The 12,989-nt window shown below is 48.1% G+C and overlaps 1 protein-coding gene across 2 annotated transcripts in view; it reads right to left on the bottom strand.

Moving 5' to 3' along the window:
• fndc3a (fibronectin type III domain containing 3A) overlaps positions 1–12,989 on the bottom strand; it is a 32,696-nt gene that overhangs the window by 7,130 nt on the left and 12,577 nt on the right. Inside the window, exons 1-17 of one of the 2 annotated variants that reach the window (XM_018764649.2) lie at positions 10,577–11,000; positions 9,324–9,400; positions 8,815–9,052; positions 7,841–8,158; positions 6,248–6,306; positions 5,416–5,582; positions 5,194–5,253; positions 4,913–5,051; positions 4,748–4,801; positions 3,084–3,208; positions 2,740–2,914; positions 2,296–2,382; positions 1,759–1,897; positions 1,328–1,396; positions 1,082–1,200; positions 783–888; positions 347–522 (exon numbers count right to left, since the gene is read on the bottom strand). In XM_018764649.2, coding sequence (XP_018620165.2) covers positions 347–522; positions 783–888; positions 1,082–1,200; positions 1,328–1,396; positions 1,759–1,897; positions 2,296–2,382; positions 2,740–2,914; positions 3,084–3,208; positions 4,748–4,801; positions 4,913–5,051; positions 5,194–5,253; positions 5,416–5,582; positions 6,248–6,306; positions 7,841–8,158; positions 8,815–9,052; positions 9,324–9,383 — 2,091 coding nt within the window. In that variant the 5' untranslated portion in view covers positions 9,384–9,400; positions 10,577–11,000. Of the gene's footprint in view, positions 1–346; positions 523–782; positions 889–1,081; positions 1,201–1,327; positions 1,397–1,758; positions 1,898–2,295; positions 2,383–2,739; positions 2,915–3,083; positions 3,209–4,747; positions 4,802–4,912; positions 5,052–5,193; positions 5,254–5,415; positions 5,583–6,247; positions 6,307–7,840; positions 8,159–8,814; positions 9,053–9,323; positions 9,401–10,576; positions 11,001–12,989 lie in introns of those variants that run through there. The other variant, XM_018764640.2, reaches the window with a different exon arrangement.

Below are 12,989 nucleotides of genomic sequence, written 5' to 3'. Positions count from 1 at the left end.
GGAAGGGGAGGGGACACACCCAGGACAGGACGCCAGTCCATCGCAAGGCACCCCAAGCAGGACTTGAACCCCAGACCCCCTGGAGAGCAGGACTGCGGTCCAACCTACTGCGCCACCGCACCCCCTCCTGTTTTGTACTCATAAACATTAATACAATATTTCACCAGACATTGCATTTTAGTATGGATAAATAGGTCTGACAAATAAAATAATAACTATTATCATTATCAGTATTATCACTATCACAAAATGTTCCTGTTCTCCCACAGAACTATGAAGTGTAAGAGAGGTGGGCCTGTGTGTGAGAACCGCTTGTGTTCATGCCCAGTACCGTGCTGTCGCTCACCCCGGCCTTGTTGGCCGCCCGCAGGCGGAAGCTGTAGGAGGTACCAGGCAGTAGATTGCTGATGGTGCAGTCCAGATCGGGGCCCTGATACACCTCCCTGTGCACCTCCTCGTGCCCACCCTTCATCTCCAAGCTGTAGAGGGTCACTGCTCCTCCCCCATCTACATACGGGGGCCCTGATACGGAGAATATTAAATTCAGTTGTATTTTACTGCTAAAGTGTTATTTGTAACAAATTTCAAAGATATAAAACAACTGATTGTCCTTTATAGACAGTCAATCAATTAATCAGTCAGTCAGTTCAAGAGGCTTGGCTGTTACAGTAAGTTACTATGGGTGATTCAAGAGAGGGAACATGAAGCAAATGAGAAAATAAGTACAAAGATACTGTAAAGTGGGCTGGAGGTGGAGTAGGAGCATCAGATGTGGGACTTACCCCAACGCAACAGTACCTCCCGAGCTTTTGGCCTGCCCACCACTCTGGGGTGCTGGCATGGGCCGGGGGGCACAATGGGGGTCTGGATCTGCAAGGTCTCAGATTGCTGAAAAGAATCAATGAAAAATTGGTAGAGAAGTCAAAAACAAACCTCAAGTAAAAGTACCATGATTTTAAAAAAATTACTCAAGTAAATGGAAATATTCATACTGGCGGATGTGTAGCCCCTATACACTTAGGGTAGGGTAGGGTACATGTGTTGCCAGTACATACTTCAGGGTTAGATGTTTTTTACCCACCGGGCTCTGGCCTCCCTCACTGATGCAGTAGACTCTGGTCAGGTAGGTGACACCAGGCCTTAGGCCTTCACAACTGTGTTCCATGTCTGACCCACAGTAAACCTGCTCCCAGGAGGCTCCTGATGGAAATGTGTGCATACACACAAGTGCCAGTTCATCATCAATCCAGGGGCCAAGTCAAAAGAGTATGATTTAATAATGTTTGAAATGTGTATAATATGTTGAGTTATTGTGGTGGAAACTCACCATTCATGTCCTCAGATATTTCCAAAACATACTTGGTAACTTCTGACCCTCCATCATCATTAGGAGATTCTTCAAAAGAGAACAGATTGTCACTCATGATAGCAGTTTTAGAACCCACTGCTCACCCACAGACCCACCGCTGGCTGTCACTCTTAGAACCCATTGCTCAATGTCAGAACCCATCCTTTACTGTTAGAACTCATCCCTCACTGTTACAACACCCAGTTCAGCCACAGCCCCTGGACCCATTGCTCACTGACAGGACCAGTGCTCATTCTTCAATCCTGTAACATACCTACAGAACACATTGCTCATCCATGAACTCAACAGTGTCTCACAGACTTACCATTGACCCTTAGAACACATTGCTCACCCACAGAACACTACGATTCCGGACAGGATACACCACTTATCCTAGATTCTCTGCTCACCCCAACAGACTTCAAGACTGTTAGGGAGCACCTTGCCCCTTACAGCAAGACCCCGGGGGCAGCTCGGACTGTCCGGACAGGTGGAGAATTCTGAAACCTGGCTGGGGTTACTTTTGCCTTCTGCATTGTAAGCGACCACCTGGAGGTAGAGAGTAGAGCAGATTCATCAGACACATCAAGAAACTCCAATGTTCCCTTGGCACAAACTAGAACCTGGCACTTTCAAAACAGAGAGCATTACTCCTCTTATCTTGTCTCTATCCAATGTGAGTGGTGGGTTGGCAAACTCCAGAGGGTTAAGAATGACAGCTAGGACCCTCTACCAGCCTTTAACCTTAACCTACCATTCCACTCACAAAGCTCCATGGCTCATACCAAAATGACCAAATCAGGCAGATATTAGTTTTTATTCAAGGACTTAAAGTACTGGCAAGAGTACACAGTAGGGAGATATACAGACAAGGGTGGGGCGTTAGGCTTTCTTGACCATTTTGGAGAATGTACCCCTCCTTTACTGGGTAGTCACAGCTTGCTTACCCTGAACTTGTATTTTGTGCACCTTTGGAGGTTCTTGGCTGTGTGGGAGGTTTTGTAACCGTCGTAACATTTCTTGAAACCGCATCCCTGAACATATAGAAAAACAGAATTGAAAGGTGTTGCTAAACCCACACAGCAAAATATATTCTACCATAGAACTATTCTGTTAATGTCACGATCTGGGAGATACACATTAGTATGTGTTTGTTTCTCGACACTGTGGTTGAAGAGAGCAGTGTATTGCATTTTATTTGTCATTCATCATTATTAACTGGAGGGCAAAACAATGATTTTGAATCTCTTCTGGTTTTGCCACAGGTTGTGCACAGTAAACAAGCAAATGCAATTTCTAAGTTTCATTTGAATCTGTTATTGAATTAGACCAACAATATATTTCCATAGGGGGTCTCCGGGAGGAGCAAGGTTGCCCTCCGAGTGCCATACCATGCCCTCTTCCTCCATCTCCAGGATATAGAAGATACTGTCTCCGCTGGGTGGGGCTGCTGACCGCTGCCATTGCAGGTGCAGCCAGTTATGCCCCGCTTTCACCAGCTCTGCGCAGAGGGGGGTTGCAGGGACGCCCTCCGAGGTGAAGAGGTCAACCGCTTCACTGAAGCCGCTGTGAAATAATGCGAAAACAGGGAATAATATTAGAGGGAGAAAAGAAACGCATGCAAGGTAAGAGATGTTCATTCGTTTACACTCATTATGACTCACTCAGCAGTTACTTTAGCAAATTGTTAACATGTTTCCATTCAGTTTTTAACAGTATCGAATTACAACAGTACCTTACACCCATGTCATTTTTGGCCGCGAGACGGAAACAATATTTCGATGCTGGAGAAAGTTTGGTCACTCGATACTGCTTCTGTGGTCCGTAGTAACACTGCTCAAACTCCCCTGTCCCTTTGCCCTGCAAAAACAAGTTATGGTATTGTAACGACCCGCGTTACTGATTTAATGTAAATAGTTGCATTGTGGGAAATCTGTAAATAATATCTGTAACCACTGGGGCTACGTCGGGGAGAAATGGTGGGTTGACTGTGTCTGCCACTGTGTGAGGGGGAGTTGAGGGGTGCTAAGGCAGGCTGGCTATAAGCGCAGGTCCTGGAGGAAAAGGGGTCCTCGGACCGAGAGCATTATTTCCCTTGTGTTGGTGTTCGAATAAACCGTTCGTTATGAACGCTGCTTCCGCGTCCTTCCTCGCCCCATCCAAACCCACGGCGCTGCGCGCTACAGTATTATGTTTTGTTGAGGCTTTCTTCTGGCAGCCCAGTAACCCAGTGCGGAGTCCCTGACTTAGCAAGAGTTGGTTCATAAAATTTTGTTAGCTGAATATGACAGTGAGTGGCCCGGGGGCTCGTCACCAATCCTATAATTTTATTCGTTTATAATTCTAATTGCAGCTACTTGTGTAGTGTGTGCTGGGAAAAACAGTGGTGTTGGACTGAGTGTACTCAGAGAATCTCCTGTCCGTGTCTGTATCTCTCCGTCTGTTGGTGAAATGCATGTTACCCTGGGCTATAGGTCGCTTTCGAAAAGCAGCATCTGCTAAATAAATAAATGTGAATGTAAAGGTTGGCACCTGGATAGCTCCACATTTTGGATGGGAACAGAGTGGACAAATCTCTGTCTTCCACTGAGCAGCTCAGAGAGACAACGCTGGCAGACAGCCTCATGCACAGTCCTGTCTCAGACCCCCGGCTAGGTATTTCTGATCCGTCGTAAATAATTAAACACGGTAAAGATTTCTGAGCAGAGCAAGAGCAGGGTGTTGGCAAACTTAAGGCGGCTCTTACTATTCGCGATCGCTCCCCGTCAGCGAATCGGGTGAAGCATCGGTGCGCAATTCGAATTGCATTATAGCTCTGTCTATCAAAAAAAAGATCCCTCTCAAAAAGTTTGTCGCTCGAAAGTTCGTAAGTAGGGTACTCGCTGTACATACATCTTTCCTTCAAAGCACAGCATGCGCATCGAGCGAGGAATCTCGAATACAGACGCTCACCTCCTCTGAGGTACATGCTGTGAGCCACCTGTTTAATCGCTTCATCCAGTGATGTAACACACTTTGAGGGGAGCAGTAGTCACCCAGTTCCACCCACAGTGCTGCAAGCAGCCAACACAGGTTTTAGTGTTCACGATGAGGGTGAGAGACACAACCATCTCACCTACCCGAGGGAACGCGGATGAATTTGTTTTCCCTTAGGTCTGCTCGCGACAGATGTCTAATGTCGCACGGTGGGGGATCCAGGTTGGAGTCGCACTTTGCAATTCAACAGCGTGCCACTGCGGAGGGCCTCTTTGCTGAAGTTCTGATAAAAACTCTAGACATGATCTCAGCTTCGTGGTAGAAGTTGTTTGGTGTCCAATGCGGTTCTACCAAGGATGCGCGGTTTACCCACTTCACTTTCTTGTGATTGTGCTACTCAGTAAAGGCAAATTTTTACAGTACCTCATCCCACTGTAGCAGGTAGTTGTGAATTTTTGAGCCGTTGTCGCAGGGAGCCTGTGTGATATAGACATGTTAGCGTTACCATCACAGAGAACCCATTTCATTGCTGTTTTGTCAGCCGTGCGCGAGGATGGACCGAAGCGCTACTCGGCGAACAGGAATCACCTTCCATTGCAAGACAAGGCTGGTCTTTGTTCCGCCAGCCTTCCAAGGGGCACTCGGAGGGTCTGGCTCACAGCTGAGGGTCGTGAAGTTCACAGGCTCAGATGGACTGCCTTGCACATGACGACATGTGGCCTGCACCCTGGTAAAGGCGAGTTACTACAGCGTGTCACACTGTGCCAAATTCCACACAGGCTGCATATCCTGTGGTTTTGAATGTTGATGAACACAAAATAACAATGACTGATGCTTAAAGAGGGCCCAGCAGCTGAAGAGAACCGTACCTTGCACTGTAGTCTGTCGCTGGCCGGAGGTCATCCAAAGTTGCATTCAGTTCTTCGCCACTGATGAAAGACGGCATGGAATTATTGCTGTATTATCTAAAGAGGACGGGAACTGCAGCTGCACTAGCAGGTGAACTTGCTGTGTGAGTAACCCACACCGGGAACGGTGGTCCACTCTGGATCTTCACCAGCGCAAAGTTCCAACTCCGAAATGAAGCTTACCTGTACACAACCTGGCAGCCCCCATCCCTGCTGCCACAGGAGACCATCACTTCGTAGCTGAGGGGTTCAGCAGGCCTCCTCTGGGCTCCTAGGCAGCTCTTCACATCATCCGGAGCTGCAGGGGCACACCACTTCAGCTCAGCAGTCCGGGCCTGAACGTCAGTTACCTGGAACACAATGGAGACACGGCATCCAGGAATCAGCAGTTATCCCAAAAAAGGACAAATCCTTCGTTCCTTAGGGGAGCAGGGATGATGCTAACAGTACACATGAATGGTGGGACAATGGACCGAGAGGATTTTTTTAACGGTTTTACTTCAGCAACAGGGCAGACAAACAACCATGTAAGGGTGGCCCTAATAAAAGGCTTGCAAAAAGCTAAATAAGCCATGTGATGGAGGAGAACAAGATGTTTGAGGTGTCCCTCTCGAGGCTTTATTTCATATGAGTTTCTCTTGAAGATGTGAGGGATTGGATGCAATTGCAAACCAAACCAGTAGGTGGCAGGCTAAACGTCAGCTCACAGAGCATCTGCCTTTCGGATCACGGCACGCACTGTTTCCTCTCGCTTAGACAAAGTACGTGGGGAGCAGCAAACATCTTAAATGAGAATCTGAAATAACCGAATGAGCCACAAACCACACATCTGTGTACGCTCACACTGCAGGCACTGTGATATTTAGAGACAAACCTGTCATCGCTCACCACATACCTACAGGCACAGAACATTCAGCACAAACCTCCAGAATCAGGAGGATGTGTAAAAAAATTGTAGTGAGACTTAAAGTTTGAGAGGATGTCGCACTTAAGAGAAACAGCGAGAGGAACTCACTTCTGGCTTGCCGATGGTAGACAACACCACTTGAAGGGCCTTGGATTCCTCGTCCAGGTCTGCAAAAACACACACCGCACACAGGGCAGGAAAAATGGCATTTCTTAGCCAACGGCTTCATTAATAACATCACACTATTGTGGCGCTAAACTCTATTAAAAAAGGCAAGGTGCTGGCTACGTGACGGGAAATAGGCACAAGGGAAAAAGCGCTGCATCATCGCTGGATGACTCTCGTTGCGATTCGCACAGATGTAGACATGTCCGCTACTCAGAAACAGGTCCTCCGTGAAGTCTGGCAAAGTCTGACCGGACTGATTGATGAGTCAGATGGGCCATGTAATAAGGGTTTACTTTGGAGCGCCTGGCTCCTCAGTGCCAGCGTCAAGCTCGGATAATGAGACCTATAGTTTCCCCAACGAAGCAGAATGTGGTAGGGGTGGGGGTCGGGCGACACGACTGGCTTGGTGCTCATTCTGAAGCCAAGCCAGGTCCCTTTGCTGAGACACCTGCACTCGGCGCTGTGGTGTAACTCTCGGCCTATGACTCGGAGTTACCCAGCAGCCGCAGCGCTGCAAAAATAGTGAACACCTCACTGGCCGAGCCGTGGATCTCTGGCACGGACTTCCGCATCTGGGCTGCACGAGTCACAGCGACAAACGTCAGAGCAATGACGACCTTGTCAATCTTTGTTTCCTTCATTTTCTACCAAGAGTGCAAATGAAGGACGAAAGCCTGCATTTCTGCTCCCTACCTGCATTCTCAACCAATGTGGAGTGAAAAATAGCCAAAGATGAGACTAAATCTAACAAGAAATTTTCTGGGCATGTAATGGGGACAGGGGATGCAGTGGCACAGTGGGTTTGACCGGGCCCTGATCTCCGGTGGGTCTGGGGATCAAGCCCTGCGTGGGGTGCATTGTGATGGACTGGCGTCCCGTCCTGGGTGTGTCCCCTCCCCCTCCAGCCTTATGCCCTGTGCTGCCAGATTAGGCTCTGGCTCCCCGCAACCGTGCATGGGACAAGCGGTTTCAGACGGTGTGTGTGTAATGGGGACAATAGATCAGATAAGAAGGAATAAATGGAGCTTTCCGATGCCCTGGTGTTTTTATACAATTAGAGATTATCAGCAGTTGTCAAGTGCTTCTTTATCTTCAGCATCATGTTCCAACTTGTTTAGAAAGCAGCTTAAAATACTTCCCATTAATATCAGTGCCTTACTCAGAAATACACCATCAGTGAGCCTCCTGGGGGGGGGTGCGGTAGCGCAGTGGGTTGGACCACAGTCCTGCTCTCCGGTGGGTCTGGGGTTCGAGTCCCGCTTGGGGTGCCTTGCGATGGACTGGCGTCCCGTCCTGGGTGTGTCCCCTCCCCCTCCGGCCTTACGCCCTGTGTTACCGGGTAGGCTCCGGTTCCCCGTGACCCCGTATGGGACAAGCGGTTCTGAAGGTGTGTGTGTGTGTGTGTGTGTGAGCCTCCTGGGACTTGCACCAGCAACCTTCAAGTTACAAGCCCTTAATCACCATGTTACTCATTGCCCAGGCAAGGATTATGAAACAGACACACACTCCCTCAGGCACACAAAGTTCTTGTACCTTCTGATTCTGTGTCTATGCAAGGCGACCCTCTCATCACGCCCACTAGTTTGGCCCTCTCTGCCTCCGTGTCACTGCCCTGCCCTTCCTCTTGCTCTGCCTCTTCGCTGCCGAGGCCATTCTGGACCTCCAAGGGAGCAGGGCTGCTGTGGTCCTTCCGGGGCGATAGTGGGGGGCTCCTCGCCTGATCGGTGGGTGGGCTTCCAGCACCCCCCCCAGCCTGGCGCTCCTTGAGCTTTCTCTGCAGGCGACTGTACGTTTTACCAGCCCGCTCGTCCCTGGGTGCAAAAGGCGGGCGTCTGTGCGGAGAATAGGAGTCTGTGGGGCATGAAGATACAGAAGTGCTCAGACAACAAGGACGTACAGATGAATAAAACAAGAAATGCAGGAAGACACAACATTCCTTTATCCAAATCAGCCTGTAAGCAGCATCCTGAATCTTACTTTCACCCATTTGGCAAAGCAGGATGCATAGTAGTTAACAATTCGGATTTGCCTTTACTTGGTCAAAGTCGTTAGTTCAAGTCCTAGGAGAGGCTCTGCTATTGTGCTCTGTAATGTGGTATCCAACCTGAACTTATTCTCTAAAAATATCAGTTGTATTCTTGGGTGAAATTGCTAAAAGCCTTACAAGATAGCTTGTTACACAACAAAATAAATAAAGTAGAAATTTGAATAATACATATATATATATTTTTTTAAATTATTTACATAAATAATTACTTTTAGAAAAACGATTTCCCATCCTGGTGCTTTAATCTGCACTCTCTTAGACACATGTCCAGTTTCTTTACCAAGTTTGACATAAAGTCGACAGTGATGTGTATACTAAATGCTGAATGACTGCATCAGCACTGCTGGCCTGTAATTACTGTTTAATTTTGGAAGGTGCTTCTTCCACAGAATGGCTGGGTGTGAAAAAAAAATGCTGTTATTGTGCTGTTACCATGTGAATGTGCAGTGCACCTGCTCACCTAGCTCTGAGAAGATGTGTCCGGTGTGGTATTGTGAAATGTACTGCGAGCCAAGGTCCCCTGCTCCACCCGAATATATAGGATGTGGTGGTGGGTGCATCATGACCGGGTGAGGAACAAAAGCTGGCAGATGGGGGGGCGGAGGGGGTGGAGGATGCGGTAGGGGCGAGTGGCCCCCTGGTATGAGCTCCGGCTGAGGTATGACCAGGACACGTCGAACTCCATTCTCCTCGATGACCTGGAGGAGAGATGACAGCACATTCGATTCACTCTGGGGACAGAGGCTAACGCTTGTGTTACCATCATGACACACTCGCAGGTGTAGGTAGACAGACGTGTGGGATCAGGAGGACAGACATGTTTTAAATGGGGGAGATGCATAGATATGAGTCTTCCACAAAGTAATATCATTCCTAAAGTTGAAACATACTAAACATGAACACATTTCCTGTATGTGGCAACATGGATTTCACACATGGCTGGTGCCCTCCAGGCTCGATTAAACCTACCTGCGAAATGTATCCTGTAGGTACGTAAATTGGAGGCACAGAACCATTTGGGGACATCATAGGAACCTGAGCTGGACCTGTCAAAAGGTGAAATCCAAATGTCAGCATTGTACCATCATTCTGCCCATTTCTAGATCCCAACAATTTCGAGAGGAGCCATTTCACAACATTTAATCTGCAATCATTGTATTATTTTCTTAGAAAATGTTCAGATGCCCTTTAAAGTATTTGAATACATCAGAAAAGGTTCAGAAATGTGCCCTGTTTGACACTGCCAGATGTTTGGCTAGAGATTTTGTGCTAAGCACTATATCCAACCGCACTACAGTAGAGTTCGTCCTGGCACTTAAACTAGCAGCCTTCAACTTACAGTTGTCCTTAACCGCAGCACTGTGTATTGAAAACCAAATTGCACAGATAGAAAGAGCAATAAAACGCATGCCGCAACTGCCATCACAGTAATTTTTTCAAGTATAAAACTTCCATAAACTGTTTCCTCAGCTTGTTATTCAAGATTCAAACTTGGTGTCACAGAGTGACTTATGGACTCCTGAAATTTATATTACTTACACACACACACACCATCTGAATCGCTTGTCCCATACCGGGTCACAGGGAACCAGAGCCTACTCGGTAACACAGGGCGTAAGGCCGGAGGGGGAGGGGACACACCCAGGATGGGACGCCAGTCCATCGCAAAGTATCCCAAGCGGGACTCGAACCCCAGATGCACTGGAGAGCAGGCCTGTGGTCCAACCCACTGCGCCACCACACCCCTTTCGAAACTTATATTAATAGTAGTTTTTTTTGGCTGGTGTTTTTCTCTAAATTGACTTACAATGTTAAGGTTCTTGTGATGATTTACTCATTTATACGGCTGGTTAATTTTACTGGAGCAATTCAGGGACTCAAGGGTACTACAACAGGAGGTTAGTTTTGAACCTAAGGCCTTCAAGTGGAAGATGGCAACTCTAATCACTACACTACCGGCTGTGCCCAAATTCACTTATTACTACCAACATTTAATTAACTGAGAAAACGAACACAGTAGCTCAGAAAAATGAAAATATATTACCCGACTGCCTATCTCAAGTATCATACCTGTCACGCCCTCCACTTCCATGCAACAGGGAACACGGGCGGCAGATCACGGGACGCTTGCATAAAAAGGGACCCCAGAGCGCTGCAGGGCGCCGAATCTACCGTTCAGCCTTGCTTCTCGCTCACGTGTCTCCAGCTACTCTCCTACTTACCCCCGTTTCCATTCCCTTGTCCTTGATCCCGATCCCTTCTCCCGTGTCACTACATCTTCCTGGTCTCCCTTCGACCTCAAGTCTGTGATTTTGGATTACGTATTCCGGATTCTCCCTTTGCCTGACGTCCGCACATCGGTGACCCTTTTGCCTGGTTTCTTGACAACGAGTTTTCGGCTCTCCCCTAATAAAACACCCCGAGCTCCACACTCGGGTCTGGCGTCTGAGTTCCTTGGAGGAAACCATGACAATACCTATCTTACCTGGCTGATCACTAGAATTTGGCAAGGGAGATAATGATTTGGTATCACTTGTGGGAAGCGCTACAGTTCGCATAAATCCTTTTCGACACACAAGAGCATGCAAGCTGCAAGACAACTGAGTCAACCCGCTGCAACATGAGAAAATGCACAAGAAACTATGACCATCGCTTCTGAAAGCTGCTGGTAAGCAGAGTCACAGGCTCCAAAGACGGTGCCAGTAACCCTTCAGGAGATGAGGAGCCGGTGGTGGGGGTACTTAAAAGCTGGCAGCGCGCAAAGGCACGACTGCTGAACAGACATTTTCACGCACGAATTCCCGTGTACACAGTGCCAAGTACTGCCAGAACCAGGAGCTGCCAACTCCGAGGCAGCAGCAGACACGCAGCCCAGGCTCTCCTCATCTCAAGTTCCCTGCTTTATTTACGCCGGGTTTCCCAAGGCAGGTGTGGGCCACCCCATGCCCCGCAGCCCCAGTGCTTTCAGAGATTCCTTTTTAATTAACGGCTCATTTCAATCAAACAATTACGATCTGAGGTTGAATGAAAAGCAGCACGATCTGTAGGCCACGAAGATAGAATAAGCCACCACTCCCCTTAGGGTGGGCAGAGGAAAAAACATATTTCAGCTCATTCCGCCTTGATTCCCTGGGACAGATTTCATAGCAATTGAGTTCTAGTAACAGATTTTATCAGCTATTAATACAGTAGGATAAGTGATGTTAGCTGTGCCTGTTGCTTCTGACAAACGATCTCGCTCACTCATCTCTCAGACCAAAAAATGAACCTGTTAATGCTGCAAAGTGCTCAGCTTCATACTTCTGATCATCTTTCCGCATGCATGTCCTCACCGATTTTCCTCTTCCTTCATGTTTGCTTTTTTAAAGGGTGATATTCTTTCTCTTTGTAGTGGAGGAGAAAGGGAGAGCGAGGGAGGGAGAGAGGGAAAGCGTGTGATCGAAGAAGCGAGCGAGAGAGATGAGAGCGATGAGACGGGAGTCTGGATGTAAGCTTTACAACACGCAGCAGATTAGGTTAACCATGCATCTGCATCCAGGAGAGACAGTAAAACGCCCACACTTTGACATCATCTGCGTGACGCACGCGGGCTGACACGGCAGACACCCACCACCTCCCTCGCTCCCCTCTCCCCCACAGACTATGCCGATGTGGCCACTGAGAGCACCTGTATTTAAGTGTAAAGGAATAGATTCCGGGAAAAATTCATAATTAATTAACAAATGAAACCTCACAAAAAAAAAAAAAAAAAAAACCCACAATCCACTCCTTCCGCCACTTTCACCCACTCTGTTCGGAGAGGATGACGAACCCGGCGACCTCCCCGCTCTACGTCGCAATCGCACAGGCCGACTCAGTGGCCTCCCCTCAGGCGGGGGTGGTGACGTCGGCAGACTGCTCAACCGCAACAATGCAGCAGCGGAAGGTCAGAGGTGACCGCCAGTAGAATGAAGAGGCTGTCAAGGATGTACTGCTGAAGAGAGCCACCCACTATGCATGTTTTAAATATCAGCTTGGAGAAATTCACGAAGACATTTTATAATTGGTGGGGGAAATTATGATCTGGGGGAAAAAAAACCTTGTAATTTTGCGAGTCACGTTTTGTTCAACTTAAACGTATCAGTAAGCAGCAACATACCACAGTAAAGAAAAAAATTACATCAGAGCACAGGTTACTGATCATTTACAATGCTATATTTAACCTTCGCCTTTCAGTTCACGCCCTGTTCCTGTCTGACATGGACCCTCAACATACAGTTTCCAGAACACAAAGAATTCAGAAGACCAGAGTCCGGAGAAAAAAGGCACAGATTAAAATAATGAACATTCAAATCAGGCAAATAGAGCAAGAGAGGAGCATTTCAGGGGGTGCGGTGGCGCAGCGGGTTTGACCGGGTCCTGCTCTCTGGTGGGTCTGGGGTTGAAGTCACGCTTGGGGCACCTTGTGATGGACTGGCGTCCTGTCCTGGGTGTGTCCCCTCCCCCTCGGTGTTGCCGGGTTAGGCTCTGGCTTGCTGAGACCCCCGCTCGGGACAAGCGGCTTCTGCCAGTGTGTGTGTGCGGAGCATTTCATTTGCCCCAAATTCATTTTTCTCCATGAACATAAGCCAGTTTCATAAAAAGGGCAGAAGAATC

The sequence above is a fragment of the Scleropages formosus genome, chromosome 10 (assembly GCF_900964775.1).
Source record: "Scleropages formosus chromosome 10, fSclFor1.1, whole genome shotgun sequence".
Lineage (NCBI taxonomy): Eukaryota > Metazoa > Chordata > Actinopteri > Osteoglossiformes > Osteoglossidae > Scleropages > Scleropages formosus.
This window is presented reverse-complemented; position numbering and strand designations above follow the sequence as displayed.